Source organism: Ruditapes philippinarum, unplaced genomic scaffold, assembly GCF_026571515.1.
Source record: "Ruditapes philippinarum isolate M1 unplaced genomic scaffold, ASM2657151v2 ctg888_1_1_1_1, whole genome shotgun sequence".
In the NCBI taxonomy this organism is placed as follows: Eukaryota; Metazoa; Mollusca; class Bivalvia; order Venerida; family Veneridae; genus Ruditapes; species Ruditapes philippinarum.
This window is the reverse complement of record NW_026861129.1, coordinates 138540-164887: the sequence shown is the minus strand read 5'-3', so window position 1 is coordinate 164887 and position 26348 is coordinate 138540. Positions and strand designations below refer to the sequence as shown.

At 31.8% G+C, this 26348-nt stretch overlaps 1 protein-coding gene across 3 annotated transcripts; it reads right to left on the bottom strand.

Moving 5' to 3' along the window:
- Nucleotides 1–6342: 6342 nt before the first annotated feature.
- LOC132714616 (peroxidase-like) lies at nucleotides 6343–25890 on the bottom strand. Of its 3 annotated transcripts, none has more exons than XM_060697509.1 (16): nucleotides 25757–25890; nucleotides 23369–23613; nucleotides 22873–22999; nucleotides 21867–22099; nucleotides 20681–20854; nucleotides 19674–19716; nucleotides 18853–18962; nucleotides 17130–17231; nucleotides 15135–15236; nucleotides 14194–14451; nucleotides 11797–11930; nucleotides 11171–11286; nucleotides 10485–10655; nucleotides 9893–10059; nucleotides 9133–9235; nucleotides 6343–7229 (listed from the first exon to the last, which is right to left on the bottom strand). In XM_060697509.1, the coding sequence occupies exons 1-16, from the start codon at nucleotides 25765–25767 to the stop codon at nucleotides 6815–6817; spliced, it is 2511 nt and encodes an 836-aa protein (XP_060553492.1). In that variant the 5' UTR covers nucleotides 25768–25890; the 3' UTR covers nucleotides 6343–6814. The 3 variants fall into 3 exon arrangements, with proteins under 3 accessions (XP_060553492.1, XP_060553490.1, XP_060553491.1); XM_060697507.1 differs by lacking the exon at nucleotides 25757–25890 and adding an exon at nucleotides 25620–25711; XM_060697508.1 differs by lacking the exon at nucleotides 25757–25890 and adding an exon at nucleotides 24272–24303.
- Between the last annotated feature and the right edge of the window lie 458 nt (nucleotides 25891–26348).

The following is a 26348-nucleotide window of genomic DNA, read 5'->3' as shown; positions in this document are numbered from 1 at the left end:
AAAACAACACCGCTTTTTATCTATATGGCTACATGACATAATCTATTTAAAAATAGTAACACGTAATGGAATACCAAAGCTGAATCTAAAAATAAATAATGTGATATCAGATACATGTACAATGTATAAATAAACCTGTTGTTAAAAAGTCGATTTTACAAACACTTGCCAAAAGTACACGTCAAAGAAGTAAGTAATTAAAGCGTGTAATGTAATATATTGGCACGCGTTTAACAAGAAAACTGTTTTAAAGTGCTATACATTCATTTAAAGGTGTAGTTTTACGGGTAAAACCCTTACATGAACGCTATCATTAGAATAAATGACATCGATATGAAATATGAATGAATTGAAGTCGGCCATGTAAAACCTCTCATAACAAAAGTAGTAACATATAAGAATACTGCATAATATTAATTAAATTGGGTATTGAAATTGCTTAATTGTTATCATATAAATATGAGCAACAGTTGAATTAAAAAAAAAGATAAATAAACGAAATCCCACAAAAACATACATCAAAGCTTAAATTGAAACAAACAGTAATAGACGGAAGCCTACTAATGCCGTTTTGACTTAACGATATAAGAACTTTGGTCTTAGAGTTAGGAGTGAAATCTTACATCTTACTTAGAGGAAAGCAGTAAATCAGTAGGTTCTTTTTCTCACATTCTGCTTATGGAAGTCTTTTAACACTTTCGACAATATCGCTTTTAATTCATGAGAGTTATATTGCAGAAAGGGCAGGTGTTCTCCGAGAATGATCAGAACTGCACTACAAGACAGAAGCTTATTGATCAAATGCTTTCGGTCACCACAAATGAAATAAATTTAGGCAAACAATCTCTTCTATATAATATGTATTTTTGATTTGAATTGCCCAACATATTCAAATTAGTGTCCGATTAAGTTTTTTTTTTCATTTTAACAGTGTTCACAAATGTTTCTGTAAAAATTATTTTCTATTTAGTATACAACAAGTGTCCTTTAACATATTTCTTATTTACTTAAATTTTCAAAGATATGCCTGATAGCTTGCTTTTTTACATATTGGCAATAAATACACCATTTCATTGACAAAGATATTTCAAAACGGTACCCGTTAAAATATTAAAACCTCGATTTTCAGAAACATACCTTTCTATAGGCTGTTATTGACATTTAAATGTTAAAATTTATATAAATGCATAAGTTTCAATGAATACTCGTACATGTTAAAAAATAAAAACGGGTAAATATAGAAATATTTAATTAGTAGACCTCGTGATCTGTGTAACACAAATGAAGTTGAAGACAAGATTCACTTTGTAATGATTTTACTGGTTAACAAACCATTTTGTATAGTATCTCAAAAATGTCTGGGGTTTATAAGTAATGGAGATAAGTAATTAAGTATTGCATATTTTATTTTGCATTGTTATTGAAATTTTGAATGAGTGTTATTCCTTATTTGTCGCGTTTTGAAAAAGTTTATTTTTTGAGAGACCTGTGTATTATACAATTTAGTTTTTCTTCGCATTTAAATAACAAGACAAACTACTGAATTAGTCTGATTGATTTGAGGATGTTTATCTACAGTAGAACTGCATTTATTATATAGTCTGAATGCTTTATAAAGAATTCATTTTCAATTCCGCGAAAAATGATAAAAACATAGATATCACATGGTCAACAAAAAAGTTATTGTGTATTTGCGAGTATATACTGTTTTGCACTGTTATGATGTTTCCAAGTTTGAAGTAGTTTAAAAATTCAGACTTTCATTTTATTGTTATTTCTAATTGCTATTGCTACTATAATTGTAGCTGAAGTTCCTTGAACACTTTTATTTGATCCTTGATCTCATTATTAGTGTGTTTTATATGGCAGATATGATGTTTGAATGGAGTCTGCGTTTATGTTTTCATTTCACATAGGATGATCAAATGTGTGTCTGTTTACATGTTTGTTTTTGTTTTGATACTACTTTAATGTAAATATAACATTCAAACTTTCATTTTGCTTATTTACATAATTATGTGTTTATTTACCTATGATACTTTTAAATATATTTTAATTCACTTTGCCACAGTTCTCTTAAATTAATATACTAGAAACGATTTCTTATGTAAAATATGCAATTTTGGAACACGCATTTTGTTAATCACATAGATTTTTTTATTAGTAACAACTTCATTTTATATTAAATTTAATTTTTTATCATCATCAATGTCTGTCGAAAAATACGAGTGCATTTATTCTATGCTAACCAGTAAAATACTGGGTGTTGCCAATGATATAACACCAATATTACTAATAGTATTCAATTAACTCACATTGTCAATGTTAAAGCTATGCCAAACTTATATTATGGGGTGCGCTTGAATTTGTATAATTCCTTAATTTCTAAGTTTACATTAAGTTAACATAAATTGTTGCATTTTGCTCTATATGGTATGTGCGTAAGAATGAAAATGAAAAAATCGTTGCGCACTAATTTTATGTTTTAGACCAGCAATGTGGTGATACCACATGACCATATACATGGACCTTTTTACCTCTGAGAAATGGAAACGAGGTTAAAAGATTAATATGATGATGATTTCTGTTGGAAAATCACGTGGTACAAACGCTCCGAGTTCATTGGTTCTAGATTATACGTTTTGAAAGAAAATATTTTTACAATGTTCAGACTAAATTAGTACGAAGACAATAAAGACAGATTTTGTATAAAACATTGTTTTTACACACGCTTTAAATCGTCTTCATTTACTATCTCCTATTCAGCGTTAGTATTAACTACACACGCACGCACACAGACATGCACGGACGAATGTAAAAGAAGATTGTTAAGGTTTTATTACTTCAGAAAGACAAATAGCAAGCTTAATTGCAATTCTATGCATGTACGAGTTATCTCGCATGGATCAGTACAAAATTAAAGTTTTCAGTCAACAGGACTGGCACATTTGATTTTGACCTACTTGTCCGTTTTCATGTGAAGCATTTTTAACTTATCCGTATGATATTTATATGAGCCGCGTCACGACAAAACCAACATAATGGGTTTGCGACCAGCATGGATCCAGACCAGCCTACGCATCCGCGCAGTCTGATCAGGATCCATGCTGTTCCCTTACATACCCTATAACAAGTAAAGAAACTGATAGCGAACATCATGGATCCTGATCAGACTGCGCGGATGCGTAGGCTGGTCTGGATCCATGCTGGTCGTAAACGCACAATGTTGGCTTTGTCGTGACGCGGCTCATATAGTAAATTCTTGAAATTTTTTACTTGTCCGTACAGGCTGTGGGACAACCTGGGCAATACGGACACTTGATTTTGTCAGTCCTGGTCCAGGGTGAAATCTCTAACATACAAACTAGGATCTCAGGTTTTTGATTTACCAGAAACTGCCACATGATGTTCAGTGACCAATGAAATTCCACAGTCACTGCCGGGATTCGAACCCACAGCAATTTGGGGCATGTGGCTTGAAGTCAACAAACTAAACGACTCGGCCACATTGTAAAGTCTCGAAATGTATAAAATTACTTAGTTAAAATTTATAATTAATTATTTTGTCCCGATTTTTAGTCGCCATGTTTGATAACATAATCCATGTATGACATTTTGCTTCTATTCGACATTATTCCTAATATTAATGGCTTGAAATTATTGACTGTGCCATATTTAAATTTTGTTATAATGAGGATATTAATTTCTCCCTTATTTTGGTAAAAAACAACAACAGCAACAACAACGACAAAAGAAATCATAAACCGGTTGCTAAGTGACAGACTTTAAAATAAAACAACTCATTCTAACACTTAAAATGACGATTTCGGGAAAGGACTTTTATCTCAGAAAAACAACATTCTTTTCTCAATATAACTTTATTTCATGTTCTCGTTTAATTATACATTTAAATAATTAATCAATGTTATCACATTCTTTATTATTTATTATAGTCTCATCTATACACATATATACATATAAAACATTTAAAACATTAAAATTGTATATAGCCATTCTCGAAAGAATTACAAGAGACTTGTTATAGCTAATACTAAGAGGGATAACTCCACAATCCATATTATAGAAATGTATAATATGATTGTAGATTTACCTCCCTTATTTATGTATATTCACATTCTCAACATTTACATCATATAAATCAATTGCAATAGGATGACATAATTGCACATTGTCATTATTAAAAAGTTATTTGAGACATTTAATTACTAAATTATAATAGACTTTTTACATTCTAAAAGTTTGATAACCTCTACTGACCTTGTCTTAAAAACTTCCATAAGAAATTATATTGTAAAATACTAAATATTGTAATAAAAGCACTATCAAGCAATATAAAAAATGGTTTTACAAAATCATTTGTCACTCATGTTAAGACAATGGATAAACTGTTCAGTAGTGATTATCAAAACATAGGGATAAAACTTATTTATGAATTAAAATATATCATATTCTATATTAAAATTTCTATGTGTTTAAAATTATATTAACTGTTCACTCCAGGCAGGAGGTGAGATACAGACATAACATCACATTCTTGTTTATGAATTAAGAAATGTTCTAAAGACTAACACTTATTTAACAAATAAAAATAGAATTGTCAGTGAAACAAATATACTAAACTGTCAGTATCTGTATGTATACACCATCTCCCTACATAGAATGAGATGATATAACTTTGCTTTACACTATATTACGCTACTAATACTTATAATAAAAATGATATATGAGCAATCCTGAAAATGTAGTCTGTTAAACTACTTATATAAATGATTGTTTCTGGCTTTTAAAATCAAAAAGCACGTTTTGGAACTTTACTTTTAACATATGTTCATTTGAGAGTACAAAGTTTAATTTATCCTGATCACATAAATTGTTAAATGAGGCATCAATCTCAATAGCTTTATTAACAATATCATTTCTGAGACTCTGATACAATGGGCAATGAAATAAAAACATGAACTTCATTTTCCACTGCAAGTTCACAAATCGGACATAGACGTTTGTTCTTCTGGGATATTTTCATATCTCCCCGTTTCTAAACGGAGGGGGGCAACTCCACATCTAAACTTAGCTAATGCACACTTGTATTTTACTAGACAAAGTTGAACATTCAACATACTTTTCAGTTTCATAAATAGATTTAAACTGCGTATAAGTCCTAAGTTTATTTCTGCCTCTACCAGAGGGACCCGTGACATTTTGAATACTGGTTCCTCCAATCATGAATGAAGGTAATCCATGGTACACTTACTTATCTTATCACAAAAATATTTGGAAGACATGTTAATACAATCGTTAGACAAATTCAATAAATTGTTTGACAATAGATGTTTCTTATACAGAAATTGCCAATTTTTGCAACTATTATTACTCTTACTGTCACAAAATCTAAAAATCTTGAAATTAATTCTCTCACTATCCATTGACTTTACTCTATGCCAGTGTTGAGACACAGATCTCCACTGTTTCACATGAGGGGGTTGCCAACCTAACTCACCATAAATGGCATTAATAGGGGTATATTTACCTAGCCCAGAAAGAATCTCATTGCTCGACTCTGCACTGCATTTATGCAAGAATAGGATCTTGTTCCCCAAATAGATGCCCCATATGCAATAACAGGCCATACTGTACTATCGTAAAGTTTTGTGAATGCCTTATATGGCATGCCACCATAGGACTTGGACTTAGCTATAAGGAGACCAAGGGCTCTACCAGCACTCTGAGCAACAGATTTCACCATGATATTAAAATCAAGCATCTCGGTCAGTAACAGACCTAGGTAAGTGTAGTTGGCAACAACTTTCAGACTGTGGTCCCCACATGTGAAACTGTATGAAGTTCTGGGAACAGAAACAGGCCTAAAATGCATGATATTACTCTTCATAGGATTCACAATCATAGTATTCCTGTTACACCAATTATTTAACATATCTAACATAAACTGTAAATCTTCTGCGTTTTCAGCTATAAGTACAATATCGTCTGCATATAAAAGGATGCATAGTTTTTCATTATCAATACAAATACCCTTTCCTGCTGCTTTTATAGATACTGCCAGATCATTTACGAATAAATTAAATAACAAGGGTGATAAAGAGCAGCCCTGTCTTAAGCCACATTTAACATCAAACCAATCTGTATAAAAACCGTTAACCCTAACACAAGATGTAACTTGACTATATAGAGATTTCATAGCATTCATCATTTTTCCATTAACACCAATTTCCGAATTCATCAATTTGTCCCATAAAATAGTCCTATTTATAAAATCATAGGCTTTTTTGAAATCAATAAATGCACAAAAAGTAGATGTCACATGTCATAAATAAAAGTGATAATAAACAGAAAACATTTATATTCTGCCAACATGGCACCGTGGCAGAGTCTGAACTATACAGTATGTGTATACTACATAAAAATGCGTGGTATATTCATAATAATGCACAGCAAGAAACGATCAGAGGTCATTTAAATGGCAAACGGACTCATTTAGTGTATCAACACTAAACATTCGTCGGCATGTATTCACTTTCACGCATGGGCATACAAATCTAGACATCTGGAAACAAAAGACATTGCGAAGGATAATAATATACAATATTTTAAAGCAGTTGGGGATGTTGTTCCTTCAATATATAAGGCTTATATTTTAACAGCATTTATTATTCAGTTCATCATTTCAAAACATATAAATAAATTAACATATAAAACGGTTGCAACAATTAAAGCTCCTTTACATACATTTTCACGAGGTCAAACATATTTGGCTTCAAATAAGTTCAAATTTGTTTCAAGCCCTTGACATCGTGGGGCTCACAGCGGATAAAGCTTGTTCAAATAATTTAGCATCAATATTTCCCTTTTTGCTATTTATAAGACTTGTTAGTTTCGTTTCTATTCTTGACTGAATATCACTGATGCTCGTGCGATCTGCCACAAATGGTCTTTGTGGGGGCTGTGGCCTATCCCTTGGCCAGAGAGGCTCCCAAATCCAACCACAAGATTCCACTTTTATTTCATATTTCCTCGGGCACGGGTTGCCACATTGGTTCGAGCCAGAACTTGTGCAAATACGGTACCGAAGCCTCCAGTTCCCAAAACAAGGGGTAGTTTGCCAAGCCGACCAGCCTCCGCCAGATTGACAATTCGTTCCCCAGTTTGAAAAGTCAATGTCCTTCATGGTGCGACAGTTAACGATTGGATTTCTGTAAAAAAAAGTGTATTTATTTTATTACTATATCTTCGTATAGTTTTTATTATTTTAGTTAACCTAAAGACAAAAGGCATTGTTGAAAGGGTTAATGTATTGAAATGACTTTGTTTTAAAGGGAGACAACTATACACAATAATTTCAATTTATCTACCCTTGTGTTCCTTTCAGAGTAGCGAAGACGGTCCTCAAAGGGCGATTAACAAATGTGATTTATCGGAATGACATAATCCCCCGCTTACCTCCCTTTTCACCCAAGTAAAACTGACATATTAATTAATGTAATTGTCATTATCATTAAAGTTCATTAATTCACTACTGTTGCGGTATAATTAACTTTACGAGTAACATGGCATGCTCTTGGCAACAACCTGACCTGTTACAGAAATATATTTTTAAGGGTCCAGTGAAATCAGACATTTATTGCGTAAACCATGTAAGTTGTTAGCTCTACTAAAATCTTGACTCTTTTTCTTGTCTTAAAATCTTATACATTTTTTTTCTAGAAATATTTTGGTTCAGCTTTAGGCATGCAGCTTTAACTGACAATGTTAAGGTCATAATAGCGTCTTCAAAGCTTTATCTGAGAAAAAATATGAGAGACCACGGGTTTTATTAGACATGAAAAGACACTGGTTAAAGCGCTGACCTTCCCCAAGGTATCCTGTTAAATATTATGCCGAAATGAATTTTGAATATCACTGGTATTTTACTAACTTACCCTAACTAATTATGTCATAGTGACACTGCGTTTACAATTAAAACTATTGTAAATGAAGTAATCAATTTCTTTGAAACGAAGGCAATGCATAACGTGTTTAATTCATCTGAGAATGTTTAAGAAATAAAGAAGTACAAAACGAGATAATTATACAGAAATATATGCTTAATCAGGGGATATGAGCAACATTTGCATTTCATTATGATTCACAGTTCCTTGAATTTTGATACACGGTCCATTACCATTATGTTAAAGAAGGTGTTTTTAATTCGTGCGCACTAATTTAAAACTAAATATATTTTAATATATAATGGTGTCAAAGGTTAGACATTCATTGCTTAATGATATCTATTATAATACTAGGAAAAGTATTATGATTCAAACTTTTAATTTTATACAATAACAACTTTGATAACCTATCCATCATGTTACACTAACCACAGCTGATTGTTTAATAATTATGTATAGCTAATTGTAAATCAAATAAACACATTTTGTGAAAACAACATGTCAGGTGGTTGGTATTTTGCTCTTTAATTGACAACCATAAAACTTTAGAAGGCAAGAAAAAAGAAACAACAACAAGAAACGTTGAAATGAAATATATGACAAAACAGAAATGTACAAAAAAAGACACTAAGACACTGCGAAATCAGTCAATTGGTAAGCGTCCTATTTTGTGGACTTCACGTGATTCTGTGAATTTGCTGCATTAAAAGCGCACGCTGCAGATACTTGCATTCAAAATTTGATACTGACAGGTTGGCCCTTTTTTATATACCAGCTAAGCTCAGTTAAGCTAAATACCAAAAGAATTTCATTCTCCAAAAGAACTTCGAAACCGTTCAAGCAGTATTTAATTACTTTTTAAACAACACTTATATGCAACGCGTGATTTCATCGGCTGTCGAGTTCAAATTCGCCTTGTTAAAACCTTAGACCGAACAAGAATAAGTGAGAATTTTAAAATAAGCCAAAATATTTATTACCTTTCTTCACTTTTTACATTTTTTTCATAGATTTAGTTAAAATATTATTGACAAGTATTGAAAAGTTCATTGAGTTTAAATGACGTAAAATATATAATGTCAATATAAAACATCCTTTACAGCCATTAAACATAATGTTGAAACTTTTGGTAGAACAAAAACAAGTTCATTTCAACAGAAAGACTTACCCTGAAATTACATCTTTAAATGCGTTTCTTTGAAGATGAGGTATACCCGTGTTTCTGCACATCACTTTTGACATTGTAGTTCCCCGAATTTCTCTTAATTGTTCTGAAATATTAGTCCAAACTTAAATAACTGACAAAAAAATGGATATACTCGTTTTACAATAAAGTAAACAAAATAAGTGCTATTTTCAGTTATATAACGGCGTAACAATTGAATACCAACGAAAACAGCCGCCCACGATGTAATAAAACTGTTTTTGAGTCCTGTTTTAAATCTCAGAGATTTCATTGGTCGAGGTACATTCTACGGCAGTTTCTGACCAATGAAATACCAGAGATCTGAGTTTAAGCTTAGATAATGTCTTTATAACTTCAGACCCCGGTGAAATATAAAATTATTTGAATGGAGTTATTGACGTCATAACAATGCTTATTTATTTCATATTTCAAATTGTGAAGTAATAAATATATATCATCAAATTCACATTTCAGTCATATAAAAGCTCAAGGCTTACACAGGTTAGATATTACACTTCATATTTATTATTATATAATGAATGTGATATATAAACGACATGATCTAATTAAAGGTACACGACCAGAAAAGTATATGTACGACTACTGTACACATCATAATAATATTTCACTAGAATAAGACTGTATCATATTATTTCAAAACATTGCCCAATGATATAAAACTCCAAAAAAAGAGTTCCAAACGCGCATGCGTTATTTTATATACGAAAGAAAGTAGTTCTACCTGGTGTAAACTTTCCAACTTCATCATGCTCGTAGTAGAACCTGTCTCCGTTTTTCAACGACCGGAATTGTTCGCCAATCATACAAGCGAAAGTTGGACCTACTTTTCCTCCTGGAACTGCTGTTTCAGAAACACCGGCAGTAAACAGGTCCATGTCGTCTGGGTTACTGTACAAACAATTTTTCAACGTTATTCATTTGGTACACAATATTAGTTCAAGCGTCTGGTTCACTTAGCTAAATAATACATGTACCTTAATAGTGCAAAAGTTAGGAAATTAATACTATCGAATTTCGCTACACGTGATCTGTAATATCTTTTAAAAAATATTGAATAAAAATCTACAGTTAAATTGAAGTATAATTATTTTCTTCTTCTTCTTCTTATTCATCATCATCATCATCATCATCATCATCATCATCCTCATCATCATCATCATCATTATCATTATCATCATCATTTATATTTTATTATTGTTCCTTGTTTAAATATATATTTTTCAACGGATGTTTACTTAAACACCTACCAAACTAATTCCATATCACTTTATCAGTATATAAATTAATAATAGGTCCTATACATATAATATTACCTATAAATCTGTTGCAAGTTGCTTCGAACATGGTATGCATGCGAATACTGTCCGGACAGTCCACAATGACGTCGCCATTTCTGATAACTCGGTATACCATGGTCCCGTGCTCTTTGTATGTTGGTGGCTGCAAGGTCACCTCCGAAACCTGGTCGTCTCTCGAACAGATGTCTAAAACATGCAAACAAGAATCTTGAAAAAATATAACTAATTTACTTCCTTTCTGTTGCATTAAATAAAAGGCGAATGAATACACTCTTATTACGAAAATATAACCAAAACCAGGCCGTTACAAGTCGGCATATTTCGGTTATTTCCGTTATCTAGTTACATTTCGAAATTTCCAAAAAGCGACTGCATGTCAAGTATTGACCAACAAGCATCTTATTATGTGGACGCTTTAGTTACTAAGTATTAATATATTATAAAAATAAATATTAATTTTAATTTCAATATTTATTGAAGGGCTCAACTAATGTCATAAAATAAGTAATTATATACCATGATCACGTGACCTTTCTGCATACTTTTAAGTCACGAGACTTAGTCGAGCTAGGTTTAAATAAACTTTTAATAAAAGTACTTCCTATCCATAATGTAACATAAGAAATAATCTGAATTTTGCATCAAGCTGTATGTGGAATATTTATCACTTTGAGAATTTACTACAAAGATCAAAAACATACCTCGTGACTTGTGCTGAGATGTACTTATCGACATCTTCAGCCTTGGATCTCGTTAATCCCCGTGTAATCTCATCAACACCTTTTGTGTAAACGAGATCTGGTTTCAAAAATGTATCCTGAAAATGGAAGGTAACTTTCTATTAAAATATCAAATAAAAGTACGTAAATTACCTAGTTAAGAGTTTAGTAATTATATGCAATTATGTGAAGACTAGCATGACAATATAGAAGTCATAGGCCTGAAAGGGTGAAGCCATATAATTTACAAGTGGGATAAATTATTGATATGAAAGGGCGAAGGGTGGCACAATTATCAAAATGTGAATGTATATTTTTTACACGTGGCGTATATCTGAAACGGCAAAGGCATATAATTTACAAATAGCACAAATAGAAGGGTTAATTAAGGCATATATTTTCCAGGTGGCACAATTATGAAATGGTTAAGGCATATAATTTACAAATTTCACAATTATAAAAGGGTAAACATATAATTTGAGGCACCATAGCTATTTGATCTTAAGCAATGTGAAATATGAACCTCATTAAACCTATTATATACACTATTCTCTATTGATCTATTATGGTAAACAAAGAATATTTAAGCGTATCCGGATGGTTCTTACCTTTAATAAACTATTAGATGTTTGAAGGAAGCCATTATGTGTGGGTAAATGATCGGAAATCATACTGTGTCCGAAACGGTAGGCCGCCGCCATGAAACCATTCCTAATCATTGGTTTTTCCCTCGGATTGTAACCTATAAATGCAATATACAAACGTTATATTTAGTAATTGTTTTTATGTTCTTTTTTTAAATAAAGAAAAAAAGTGAATTAACAAACAAAACAACAACTACCCTAACAACAACACTTCACCCACCAACGCGCACCCCCACAAAAAATAAATAAATAGATAAATAATAATAATAATAAAAAGCTCTTGCAACATATATATCACTTTCCAGTCCGCATCCTGGAACCAACCAGTACTGGTGCCATATGAAGAAACATGGCTGTGACCCAATTAGGGCTCAAACCAATGATCCCTGGGTTGACAGGCAGACAGCAGAACTACTGGGCAACCGCTCTTCTTATTTATGACATCGATATCGTTTAAAGTCATGTCAGCTTTTAAAAAGAACTTGTCGATAGGTTAATAAAAATACTGATGTGTTGGCATAGCAAAGACGATTTTTGTTTTTTTTTTATTATTTTTTTTCATCACTCATTAATTTTAGAATGGATTCACCCAATCCGTCTTCCATTGTTTTTATAGTTTAAGTTTAAGTTTTACAGTATGAACAGAATGTGTACCATAAAACTGATGTATTTGTTAAAAAAAAGATTTATGTAATTATTCAAAATTAAAACCAAAGGATACAATTTATCTTACAACGTGAAGTACATTATTTTATGGAAATGAATAAGAACAAAAGACTTATAAAAGATTACAAATAAAGCACTCCGTGAAAAAATCATCTTATAAAAAAAATATTATCTTAAAATGTACTTCTACAACATTAAACCTTAAAATTGAGTTTTCCTGCTTAAGGTGATTTTTCTAGGATATTGAAATGCCCTACACATAAAAATGATCTTGTAACGTGCTTTAAAAAGATAATACGAATACTCTTCTTTTAAAGTGTACAATTAGTGTGCGTATATGTCGCAATGATGACGTAATGTCTTCTAACTCAAAGTGGTGAGGGGCAGGTAGATTGACACTAGCTTCAATTTTTTAAAGTACGCAAAGCAATATACTTATAGCCGGAGTATTATATGCACCTAACATGACGCGTAGTTGCCTACTATACTTAAATCATTTTTTTACATTAAAATAAACACATGTAACATTAAAAGTGTATTCGGCTATCATCGAAAGTATGCAATATCATAAATATTGATGCTGATAGAATTTAAGTATGATAACAAACCATTAAAGAGTTATATATCGATGTTGATATTAAAATGTTCTACAACAATACGTTAGTAATTCATCATATCATGTCATATTATATCATGTAGAACTAGATAAACACTTTTTTCTTCAAGACATACTTAGTGTACAGATATTTACTCAATGTTTATTGTAATTTAATACCACCAGCTAACTTAATTGTATCATGAATAAACATGTTGCGACATTGAATGGTAGTGTTGCGATATTTAACGGCAAGGGAAAATCGTTCAACATTTAATCTTATCATTGCGACATTAAACAGCATATGATTTTGCGACATTTAGCGGCGTTGCGACATACAACGGCGCTAATCGGTTTTTACATAAAAAACATATAGTGAACGGACCGGTAAATTACTAGATCACTAACCTATACAAAAAATGGTGACAACACATTGTTTTCAGAAAAAATACTTATTATTATACCACTATTTACTAATCGTTCATTATAAATCTTCTTTATAGTGACGTATATTCGAATATAAAAGTATCAAGCTGAAGGATCAAACATTTTTAATGTATGAGTGAATGCTAAAATGCTAAAAAAAACGAGATGAATGACATATCACGTGGTACACTATGCAAATGCATTAAGGTCATTCAACCAAGTGAATGAACATGGAATGATAATGACATAATTTTAAGTGAACTGAGATTTCAGTCAAATTTTACATGGTTTTTGTTTAAAGGCCCATTATGCCTCAGAAATGCTTTCATTTTTATTTCTCAACATTTTTTTTATTTTTGGCATGTGTTACAGTTTCTAAAAAATTACTCATTTGCCATATAGATGAACTATCTTTGCTTCTTTTTCTTTGCTGGCAATTGCTATATTTATGGTGAATTGGTATTTTGTATGAAAGTCAAAATACTGCTTTGTTTACATTTTTCTGCTTTTACGACGTCTTACTGCGAAATTTGCACTACTTTTGTCGGGTATTTAAACATTTAATATGCACTAAATCCATTATTAACACATAATTTAACACATGTTTTATATTCTTAAAGAATTATATAAATATGGATGTCTGAGGCATAATGTGCCTTTAATAAATGTTGTACCTGTATAGCCGTTAATCTTAGGCTTCAATCCGTATTTCGTCATGACGCTGTTTCCGAGGACCTCTGGTAGGAATTCACTGTACGTAATGTGTTGTATCATGGCAACGACTATACGTCTCGCCTCCTGGAATAGTTTCTCGTCGTCGCCTCTCCACGTGGGTTGCACGAGCGCTAGTTGCTTGGCAACTCGATTGTGCTCGCGCATCCATATGGTGTGCAAAGAAATCAGGGCGGGCTGCTGATTAACTCTTGGGTCACCTTCAATCGATACGAAACGATTTTAATTAACATTGTAAGTAAATTTACATGTAACTATTTAAAATTACAAAATTACGACTTTGAGGTTCACGTGACCGATTATGAGTATGCGTCGGGTCACATTTTATCGAACGTCACATTTTAATAATAATAATAATAAACACTATTTCACGAAGGAAAAATATTAAGAAATATATGTTTTATATACAGTATGGGCTTTAAATAAGCAAGGTGTAGAAATCCACAAATATGTACACACATATAAAATAATTACAAACAACAAACATTTCAATCGACAGACACATGCATTCATCACATTCATCTAAATTGTACATCAAGTAAATATTTTGTCATATAATCATTAATTATCATAAGGAATTGTATCCATCAATAATGTCACTTATAATGAAAACTTTTATAATTAATGTGTATAAAAAAACTGCACGTCATCGTTTACGTAACGTCTGTTTTGTAATTTGTTATCATTAACTAACAAGAATAATGACTATAAAACGTTTTAAAAAATGCAAATACAACACCAACGGCGTAAAAGTTGGATCTTACATAAACATCTATCAACCAATGTAAAAGTTGCACTTAACGAATTTGAAAAAAAAATGTGTTATTCTTCTTCTTCTTTTTTTGTATTATAAAATGTGAGTTATTAAGTGGAACAATCTTACCTGCCCGGAAACAAGGCCGTGACGCAACAGTTATGGTACATCCGGCGTTCGCGCCACTGTTCTGTGGTAATAAATCGTCTGCTGCACTTGTCTTCAGTAAACCTATATAAACAATTTTTAATATAATAGTGAACATACATAAAGTATATTAAAGAACATTAGATTTAACGATTTAATATCATTATGCTAAAGCTAACATAAGGTTAACCATCAGGCTAAAACTAAATAGGTAGATAAAGCAAACATTAAGTTAAACCTATTATTATGATAAATCAATTTAACATTATGCCTAAACACAATTAGTCAGTTGACCTTACCTTAAGCAAAAAACTAACATTATGCTAAATCTAACATAAGGTTGAATTTAACATTAGGCTAAAACTTAAATACGAAGCCAAAACTTACATTTAGCTTAAATCTACAATAAATTAAAGCCTTCATTAAGATTAAACTAACATTATGCTTAAGCTTACGCTAATATGAAACTTGGGGAGAATAGAGACAGCATATGAATTTTCTTTTTGGATATTATTTTGGAAAATATGACCATTCAAAACTTCAAAGGAAGATGTATCGTACCAAACACTACATACCTAAAGAAAACATTTCCGTCCTTAAAGGGAGACACAGGCAAAATTTTCATTTCTTAGTTTTGAATTGTTCATTCATTATTCTGTAAATATCCTCAAAACGAATACACAAGGCAGTCAAAGGAACAAAACTTTTCTCCATATAAAGAATAAAATTGTAGTTTCCTAACTTGACCCGCGTGGGTCAGGATAGAGCTCTAAGATTTCACAATAGTTGTCATAGTGAACTCTGGAAAGGTTAAAGATCATGCCAAAATGAATGACTTAGACTTGTTTCAATCATACAATAACCACAATATCTGTTATCGTAACTTCAAGGGTTTATTCAAGTCACATGACTTGTTTTATAAGTATTCGGTGATTCTGTTGGCGTCTAAATTTCGTTCAACATACATAGATATATTTACACTTCAAACCCAAAATATGTAGAATTAATACTGAAATTCATGCTGGGACTTTTAAGAAATGTCAATTTAACGTGATTTGAGTACACAAGATCATTTTAATATTTTTGTCATTATTTTGCCTGAGTATCCCTTTAAGGTTCATTTATCTATCGTTTTTTTTTCAAAATATATTTTTTCAGCATTATGTATCGTTGACGGATTTGGAATTGAACAATAGCAGAAAGTTTGAGCTTACGTTAAGCTAAATCCAACATAAGGAAAAAGCTAACATATCAGACTATATCTAACATTATCTAAAACTAACATATGTCTGAGGCAAACATTAGGCTTAAACAAACAATTGACTTAAGCTAACATTAGGCTAAAACTTACATTATGCTAAAGCTAACATAAGGTTAACCATTAGGCTAAAACTAAATAGGTAGATAAAACAAACTTTAAGTTAAAACTTTTACTATGATAAATCAATTTAACATTATGCTTAAACACAATCAGTCAGCTAAATCTTACCTTAAGCAAAAACTAACATTATGCTCAAGCTAACATAAGGTTGAATTTAACATTAGACTAAAACTTTAATACGCAGCCAAAACTAACAGTAAGCTAAAATTAACATTTAGCTAAAACCTTCATTAAGATTAAACTAACATTATGCTAAAGTTGACGCTAATATTAAAGCTAAGCTTACACTGGTCTTAAGATAAAATTTTGCTTTAGTTATACTTATCAAATTAGAAACTAACTGGGGCAAGTGCTAAACAAGACAAGGTGATAAATTATTTTCATTTGATCGATGAATAAACATGTTTACGTAACTTCAAATTTCAGAAAAAACGTGAAGAAGAATGAATTATTTAAAAAGGAAGTACGCCTTCACCATATCTAAGATGTGTCTAATTAGTAGCCCTCTGCATGTTACGCAACAATCAATTATTTTAATTTATTTCTTTGAAATTCTACATGTTTTCCCATCAGTCATAAAAAATGCACTATCCTACCTCCTGTAAACGTGCGTAGGCCGTCCGATGTGGCCTTGTCCGATCCATACACAAGCGATCCATCTAAAAAGTGGGTGTTCTGGTTTAGTTGTTCCCGCACTCCTGTGAATACAAATGAGAAAATATTGGTGTTCTGTACCGAAATAATTCGAATTCTGACAAAAAGGCATTCTTATATCTTCTCCGTACTTAACCAAGTTAGAATCTGATACAAAAGTGCTGAACCGTTTTTGTGGGCCTTTTTGTCAGACAAGTCAGATGTTTGATACACACTATGAGTGTTCATTGTCTGTTTTTGGTTTTACGGCTCACCAACACAGTTTAGGCCATATGACGGCAACTTTGGCTAACTGGCTAACCTCAGGTGTTACAATCTTCAGAGCAACAATAGGGGTCAAAGCAACCTTATATAGAATCCAGTTATTCAAACCAATTAATTCATCTGTTACGATCAAGCAACCGTGGCCCTCAGTAAGGGGGCAGACGTATCGATGGAGCAAGACCTCTACTGAACCCATGCACCATTTTGAATAGTAAAAACACATAGGGGAAAAAACAAGAAGAAAGTCTCCTTCGGAATTTCAAGCAACTGGCGGCAAATAAAATGATTTGAAACCAAAACTTTCACCAAGTCTCGTTGTTTCAAATTAAGTATTTCTTTATTTGATGATTGGTCTAATAAATCTATATTTAATTCAGAGCGTAATGATTTACATTTAGATGCAGTTTACTTCATCAAGATATAATTTATTCCGGTTAAAAGCGAAGAAAAAGGTTATTAACACATGCAAATAACACACTTGTGGGTTGCATGATGTTTTAAAAAATGATGGATATTAACAAAGTACTATGAAATATGTCAACGCCACCACATTTCTTTGATGTAAAATTGATGCATGCGTTTGCTGCATCAATTAAAAGAACAAACTTAAGTACTACTGACCTATTTTTCTTCAATTTAAGGATGAAAGTAACGCGACGCTATGAGTAGTTACAATTTGGGACTAAAATCAATTCCACACTATTGCCCTTCAGAAAATACTGAATTTTATGATTGCACGTTAAAGAAATATTCAATGTGACATAATTACGTTTTTCTTCAGAAATAAAAATGTGGAGAACATTCAACTAATTGTAGAATATCTAGATCGTAAAACTGTGACTGCAATAATTAGCTATTTTTAAAAAAGTAGGACTTTCCGTATATGCCACTAAATATGTCCAAATTGCAAAGGTTTGAGCACGAGGGGAGCCTTTACCATGGCTTTTACAATCCAATGCGCAAACTTACTGCTATATCCGGTTATATGGACTGTTGATACAATTAGCTGGTGCCCATTTTATATGATTGAAAGCGCTATAGGTTATATAACCCAATACAGGGCTTAATTTCTAATTAATAGTACTGCACAAAATATTTCAAGGGGAAAAATATAATAAAAGATATCCATAAATAAGAAGCCGGGTGTATAGATACATGTATTTCAAAATCACGATTCTTCAATGAAAAACGATGTTATAAAGCTATATTCAGTATTATACGTTTGTTAAGTCGGTTTTCATTGGACGATTGTTATAGTTATTTTTAACTGAAGCAATTATGCAGTTCTATAAATCCATATAAAGAGTTTTGACCACCAGCTCGCATTATACACAGGGCCATACGATTCCAGAATCTTTATACTGTAATAAAAACACTTTTTAACACATCTTTTCAACCTACCTAGAATGCAGTCTAAATTCGGTGTTGGTAAGGATCGAACCAGATTCAAACATGTCCGATTAGTAAAGAATGGATCGCCTGGGGGAATCTGTATTGGGAAACACGACTGCCTAGAAACATAACAGAAATTAACAATAAAAACTTGACAGAGAAAAAATGAAAGAAAATACTGATTTAATAAAGAAGGACGTTTACAAGAAAGTGGCCTAAATGCTTTTGAGTACAAGAAGTTGAAACACTTCAACAATCAAGATTAAGTAAGTGTTTGCACACAAAACAAATTAACAATATAATTATAATTCATCAGAGCACCAGTTTTATTGTTACTAAATTGCAAAAAATGAGTTCATTAGGTATGCAAATTACTTCGATGTCGTTAAATGTTAAATAAAATATCAATGACCAAATACTTAGAAATGCAGTGTCTTACTGCTTATAGGATGTATGCCTTTCAAGTCTGGCATCGAAGGTTCGAGCCAAGTTTCCTCATATGACACCAGTGCCGGTTGATTCTAAGAAGCGGACTCGAAATAGAGGTTCAATTTAGTTAAATAACTTTTTTTCACCAAACAATTTTCAAACATTACTGATTGGTTCGAAGAAACGGACTCGAAATTGTTTTTGTGTTTGTTTGTTTGATTTGGATTTACGTCACACCGACACAGTATAGGTCATATGGCGTCGTTCCAGCTTTACTGGTGGAGGAAGACCTCAGGTGCCCTTCCGTGCATTATTTCAGGCACGAACGTGTACCTGAGTAGAAATTGGTTTAATTAAGATACTAACTTAATAAATAATGCTGAAACTAAAGCTAACAATACCTGTTTGGTCTCTCGCAGCAGTTCAAGTTTGAGCCTCTGTATCCTGTTACAATGAAACAAACAAATAATCAAAATACTATGGAACGCAATAACTGTCAAAATTCTTCTATCGAAGTGTCACCTTGACTGAATAAAATAAATTTTAAAACTGTTTTTTCTTTTCATTTTTTTTGTTGTTGTTGTTTTTTTGTTTTTTTTTTTATTTTCAATGTAACTTTGTTTATGCATTTTTGAATCCCATTGATTAATTATTCAGCGTGAATAATGTGACGTTTGGTTGCTAATTTATTACAAACGAAGTATTTACATTTAAAAATAATGTACGTAAAATGTAATTATTCATAATTAATAATTAAGGAGGAAAGTAAAAGCGTTTTTTTACGATCAGTTTCTTAGTGCAAAGTTTATAATCTAATTTTAATAAAATTTTATTCAAATGTAATGAAATTAACCTACAACTAAGACAACCTAGCAAGAACTATGTCTGTCTGTTTGAATGAATGAATGAATGAATGAATGAATGAAAGAAAGAAAGAATGAATGAATGAATGAATGAATAAATAAGAATGAATGAATGAATAAAAGAATTAATCAATGAATGAATGAATGAAAAAATGAATGAATGAATGAATGAATAAATGAATAAATAAATAGATAAATAAATAAATGCTCATTTCAAAATGATCAGTTAAAATATTTATATCAACGAATCAGTGTAACAATTATGACTAAACTTTACACTTTACCAAGGACGCCATATGTCATACAATGATGGCAATCTCATAACTTCGGGCATTTCCGTCAAATTCCATATAATGGATTCGGACGGAAATAATCGAAGTGTAGCGATATCATTATGCAAAATGACAATAATCAATCTTGAAGTCGCAAAACTTCGGGCATTTCCGTCAAATTCCGTATAATGGATACAGACGGTAATTAGCGAGGTGTACCAATATTATTATGCAAAATGACAATAATCAATCTTGAATGAATGATATATTTACCTTGAGATAAAGCATTAAACTGAATATCGTGACTAACAAACTGTCCAAATTCCATTGCAAAATGACTAAGTTGTTTGTCTTCGACCGACAAGGACGTATGGAAATCTCGGCTGATTTTCCGTGCATTTGGCAGCGGACCTCCATTAACACTTCGTGTTCGTGGTGACGATATTCCTGTTATTGTAGAATTCGAAATTTGAATAAAATAAAAAGATGATATTCAAGTTTTTTTTCCTATAAAAGCACCGAGTGGTATGAAAAAAAAAACATGTTATATTCCATGAGTGGCGGTAATAATTTTTAAACCAAAAAGATGAAAATAATTCCTGTATCTATAGAAAAAACTTGAATTTCCTGTCTATTATATACATTTTTCGCTATTTTGACAATACAATTTGAGAGACTTCCCATTAAATTTTGTGTTTTGACTGAATTAAGAAGAAAGAAGTTCGTTAAGACACCAGTGAAAATACGAAAAGTATGTTTCACTGCAGTGAAAAATAAGTTTTACAGTGAAAATACGGAAACAGAAAATACGCATTTTATTTCCTCAACATTTCTCAGTCTTTCAATTGTTAGTATATATTTAAGAAATTTTAAATTTTTCAAGGCGCACTTCAGTACTTTTCAACTGAGCGTGGTATTCAAATGAGCCGCGTCACGACAAAACTTACATAGTGCGTTTGCGACCAGCATGGATCCAGACCAGCCTGCGCATCCGCGCAGTCTGATCAGGATCCATGCTGTTCGCTTACAAACCCTATTACAAGTAGAGAAACTGATAGCGAACAGCATGGATTCTGATCAGACTGCGCGGATGTGCAGGCTGGTCTGGATCCATGCTGGTCGCAAACTCATTATGTTGGTTTTGTCATGACGCGGCTCAAATGATCATTGATGTACATTTCTTTCAAAATTTTATTCAAGTTTGCGTAATTTTAGTCATACACATAAAGGTTCGCCAAAATAAAAGCAAATAAGATGTGTAAATATATAATAAATGTTTAATATCGCCTATGAAACAAAACATATTGAAATGGAGAAATAAATAGAATTTTTAATTTTATTGCTAGCTACGCAAAAGCAACGAGGTTTTACGGCTATTACTCACAATAAAAAGAAAATGCTAATAACTTTTAAAGACTGTTTCCAAAACTCTCAAGAGATAACCAGTAAATGTATTTACCATCAGCATAATCTGGTGTTAAACTTCTTTCAAAGGGAGTCAACGACTTGCCCCACAAAGAGTTACGCACGTTATTGCACGTGCCATCTATGGACCGGTATTTGGCACGTTCGTCACAAGTTGGCCAAGGTTTACGGAACGGACATCTAAAAGGACGGGGCATGATAGTGAAATCAGGCTCAATTCTGGCGCCTGCAAACTGCGAGGAAATATCTCCACTCGGAACATTTAATCTGAAAGAATATTATACATTTTCTTATCATTACTTTATTTTATCTTAAAAACATCATTTGACAGTTCACAATATATAAAAATAGTTATCATTCCTTTTTTTTTTTACTTTACCCACTGTACATATTTCGTACGTACTACGTTACCAACGCTATATATTTTGTACATACTACGTTACCCACGGCACATATTCCGTTTATACTACGTTACCATCGGTACATATTCCGTACACACTACGTTACCTACGGTATATATTCCGTACATACTACGTTACCTACGGTATATATTCCGTACATACTACGTTACCTACGGTACATATACCGTACATACTACGTTACCTACGGTATATATTCAGTACATACTACGTTACCTACGGTATATATTCCGTACAAACTACGTTACCTAACGTATATATTCAGTACATACTACGTTACCTACGGTATATATTCCGTACAAACTACGTTACATAAGGTATATATTCAGTACATACTAAGTTACCTTAGGTATATACTCAGTACATACTACGTTACCTACGGTACATATTCCGTACATACTACGTTACCTAAGGTATATATTCAGTACATACTACGTTACCTAAGATATATATTCAGTACATACTACGTTACCTAAGGTATATATTCCGTACATACTACGTTACCTACGGTATATTGTCCGTAAATACTACATTGCCTTTATAGTATGTACGGAATATATACCGTGGAAAACCGACGCTGACTTAATAAATAACAGATTAAAAGCACTCGTAGACGCTTACCTTTTAGCTGTTGAAGATGCTGTTTCAAGAAACGCTTGTCCGGCCTGTCCAATATCCAGAGCAGCCGACTGAGTTAAATGCTGAGGACCGAACGCATCAGTGGTGTCTACGGAAACCCGATCGACACCTGGAAGTTCGATAAAAAGCTGCTACTATTTGTTTTATGAATTCAAAATTTTCAGCTCTTCCAAGCTATCAATTTAAGCCTCACGTGAATGAATAAAAGGTCACGTGACAGCAAGGAATAAGATAATATATGTCAAGGAAATAAAATATATATTTTGTTATCTTATATGATGTTATTATTTTAATAACCTTTTAAATTATAATAACTGAATAGGTAGTCACGTGATGACTTTGAATGTTACAATGCTTTGCACATATTTAATAACGAGAATAAATTAAACATTTTCTTAATCTACGTATGGATTAAGTATTTATTTTAGTTCTTAAAGTTTTCTAAAAGAAATACATAAACAAGACGACCGGCCAATACCTGCTTCGAAAGCTGTTCTATCAAGCGCTGTTTTTGAGGAAATTGAAGTCTGGATTTCTGGAATAGCTCGACTGACAGCGTCAGAGAATGTTCTTGCTGATATACTGCTACTTGATAAGACTGACGACGGGGATTCTCTCATTGCTACAAAGTCCCGTAAATTTGATACCCCAGCAAAGCGGTTTGGTTGTGCTGATGCCCGCCATGCCACTATTAATAGGCATGACAGTGTCACTGTTATATATCTAGAGGAATTAGAAATGAAGAAATATAATAGGGAAACCATTTAAAATTTAATGTAAATATTAAAAACCCATCAAGTCTGTAGATGATATTTTTTTTTTCAAAAGTTTTTTTTTTATAATAATGATTTAGCTAGTACATATATGTTCTAAAATCATCATTACAATAATTTGCCCTTTGCAAAAGAAGGAAAGAAATTCATCCCTTAGGCATAGTGTGCCTTTAAAGTTTGTGACACAGGCATAACATATAAAAACAAAGCAACAATATAAATGGATTTTTTTTTAGAGAAGTTCCGTTCTATATTCATTTATAATTCATTTGTATTGAAGTATTCAATTACAGAAACGTTTTTGCAAAAACCTTCATAGACACTATATTAAGATATGATTAAAATATCTTTCGGTTATGATTAAAACGATACATTTTTAAAAATATCTAAAGTAGATTTTGCCAGTCATAGTTTAACATTTTTAATTTAATTATTTACATATTAAGTAAGTGAATGATTATTCTTTTTTGTTAATGACAAATATTTTCTATTTCCGTGGAATTTATTTTTTTATAACTTTTTTTTATTATTTCTAGTGTTTACACGATAACTTTATGAAATACTATATAAACAAGAAAGAAAAACAAAGTTTGAATAATTTTGTTTACCTTATCGCATAATTCATCAAACAAAATAATGCAGTCACGTAATTTTAATTTGTTTATAAACAGATAAGTTTAGCAAATACAATTCATGAAATCAAAGAGGAAATAACAAACAGAACAAAACAAAACAAACAACAACAAACAAACAAATAAAAAACAAAGGAATCTCGAAACAACCTGATAAATTTTATATAACCTCAACAAAGACTATTAATATGTCCATATGTCAAAAATTATTACCAATTACTTGCCGTGAAACCTCATGATTTTTAAATGATTTCAAAATAGTTTCGCTAGGTTAAAAAATAAAACTGATACTGTATACATATAGACCCATATGGTGACTTTTAAGCTTTTGTATCCTGAATAGAGACACTTAGTTACCCTCCGCTGATTGCTTTGGGCGTACCCGAATGGAATCACCGACTTCCGTAGATGTCCGTCAGCTGAGTGATAAAATGGAGAAAAACCGGGATCCCTTAAGAAAGCCCAACAAGGCAAAATTGAAAATATTGCAGGCGCGGTTTGAATGAGTCTGTTCATGGACGGTACTGGAAAGTGCAAGTTACCGTCCACGCCCACTAGCACCGGCTTAAGCAGAATTCAACATTTAAACACGATAATGATGAAATTTTGAATTAAGAAACATCCATAGATGTTCGGTTTTCATGGAACCTTTAATTCAAGAAACGATAGGCTTGAACACCATTCTGTCAATGACAAATACCCATTTGTATGATATATGTTTTTAAGGACACCACCGGAAACATATATAGTCAACTAACTCAAAATATTGTCAGAACGTGCAACGAATATAGAAATACAGTCAAACCTGTGGTAAAGACCATCTTTGAGTAAAGACTACCCACTCTTCGACAACTCTTCATTGATAAAACAAAGAGCAAAGTGACCTCTCCAAACAAAGCTCACTTGTCTATAAAAAGGCCATGTTTGGTCTATATCTTGGATGAACTTTGTTTTCAGGTTTGACTGTAGATACGTTCTAAGAGAAACAACAACGTTCCTTATGTTTATGGTGTTAAGCAACTTAGCAGGGATATAAAACTTTAAAGTATCAACCCCAAACTTGTTAGTATTTTAAGTTATCAGTTATCACCCATAATAATCAAATCTACAAATGAGAGATTATGAAATTATTTACTACTGTATTTATTGTTGTTGGTCCGATAATTTTAACTATCTTATTAATACGTTTTTTAAATCTTACTCAAACAGATGTTACTTTTTGTTAACATTTCACATTTCACATGATTAAAACATCCATAAAACACACGCAGTGAAATTCATGAATAATTTAAAAAAAAACTTATTTCCAGTTAAGGTAACTTACACAATTTTTACAGTAAATTTGACAGCATTTTTGTATCTGTCAAACGGTTTTGTGAAATAATCCGTAATTTTAAACATACAAAAATTCAGGTTAAATAACACAAGTTTTTCGTATTAATAAAAATCCGTAACACTTACCTTTCGCCCATATTTTGTTATTAACTTTGTTGTTTACAAGACAAAACATTTATATACTTTTCCAAACAGGATTTGGCCAAATTTAACAGCTAGGATTTGTTAATATGAGCAAAAAACATATTTATTTACGTCATGCGGAAACCAAAATATTAATTACATTTTCGTCGAACTCATTAAACAAGATGCAATATATTTATAACATACATTTACACTTGTACATAAAGACCATTCATGTTCATATATTGGACGGTGTTGTAAGGTGGTTTTTAAGGACAAGGTAACACATGCACCAGATTCCTAGTCATTCAAAAAGAATAAAAACTTGATAAGAAGTAACAGAGTATTTTATGTGATATATAGTGTTGCTCTATTTTAATACATGTACAAAATGTGAATAAATTTGTGGCTTAATATTTATTTTCTTCTCGTACGTGTGTACGTTTTTATAAAAAAAGTAATAACATTTGCGTAAGTTAATTAGCATTATGATATTAACTTTCATGTGCACATGAGAAACTATTACGTGTACACCTAATTATTAATTATCAGGAATAACGTGGTAACTAAAACGTACGCACGTCATATTAATTTT

Bases quoted from the DNA above. Each gene is read 5' to 3' on its own strand.
- LOC132714616 (XM_060697507.1), bottom strand. From the start codon at position 25,696: ATGTTTAAAATTACGGATTATTTCACAAAACCGTTTGACAGATACAAA. The intron at 23,000-23,368 runs GTATTGGCCGGT...TCGAACTTCCAG, and splicing joins TAGAACAGCTTTCGAAGCAG to GTGTCGATCGGGTTTCCGTA. The intron at 9,236-9,892 runs GTAGAACTACTT...CTAATATTTCAG, and splicing joins AGTTGGAAAGTTTACACCAG to AACAATTAAGAGAAATTCGG.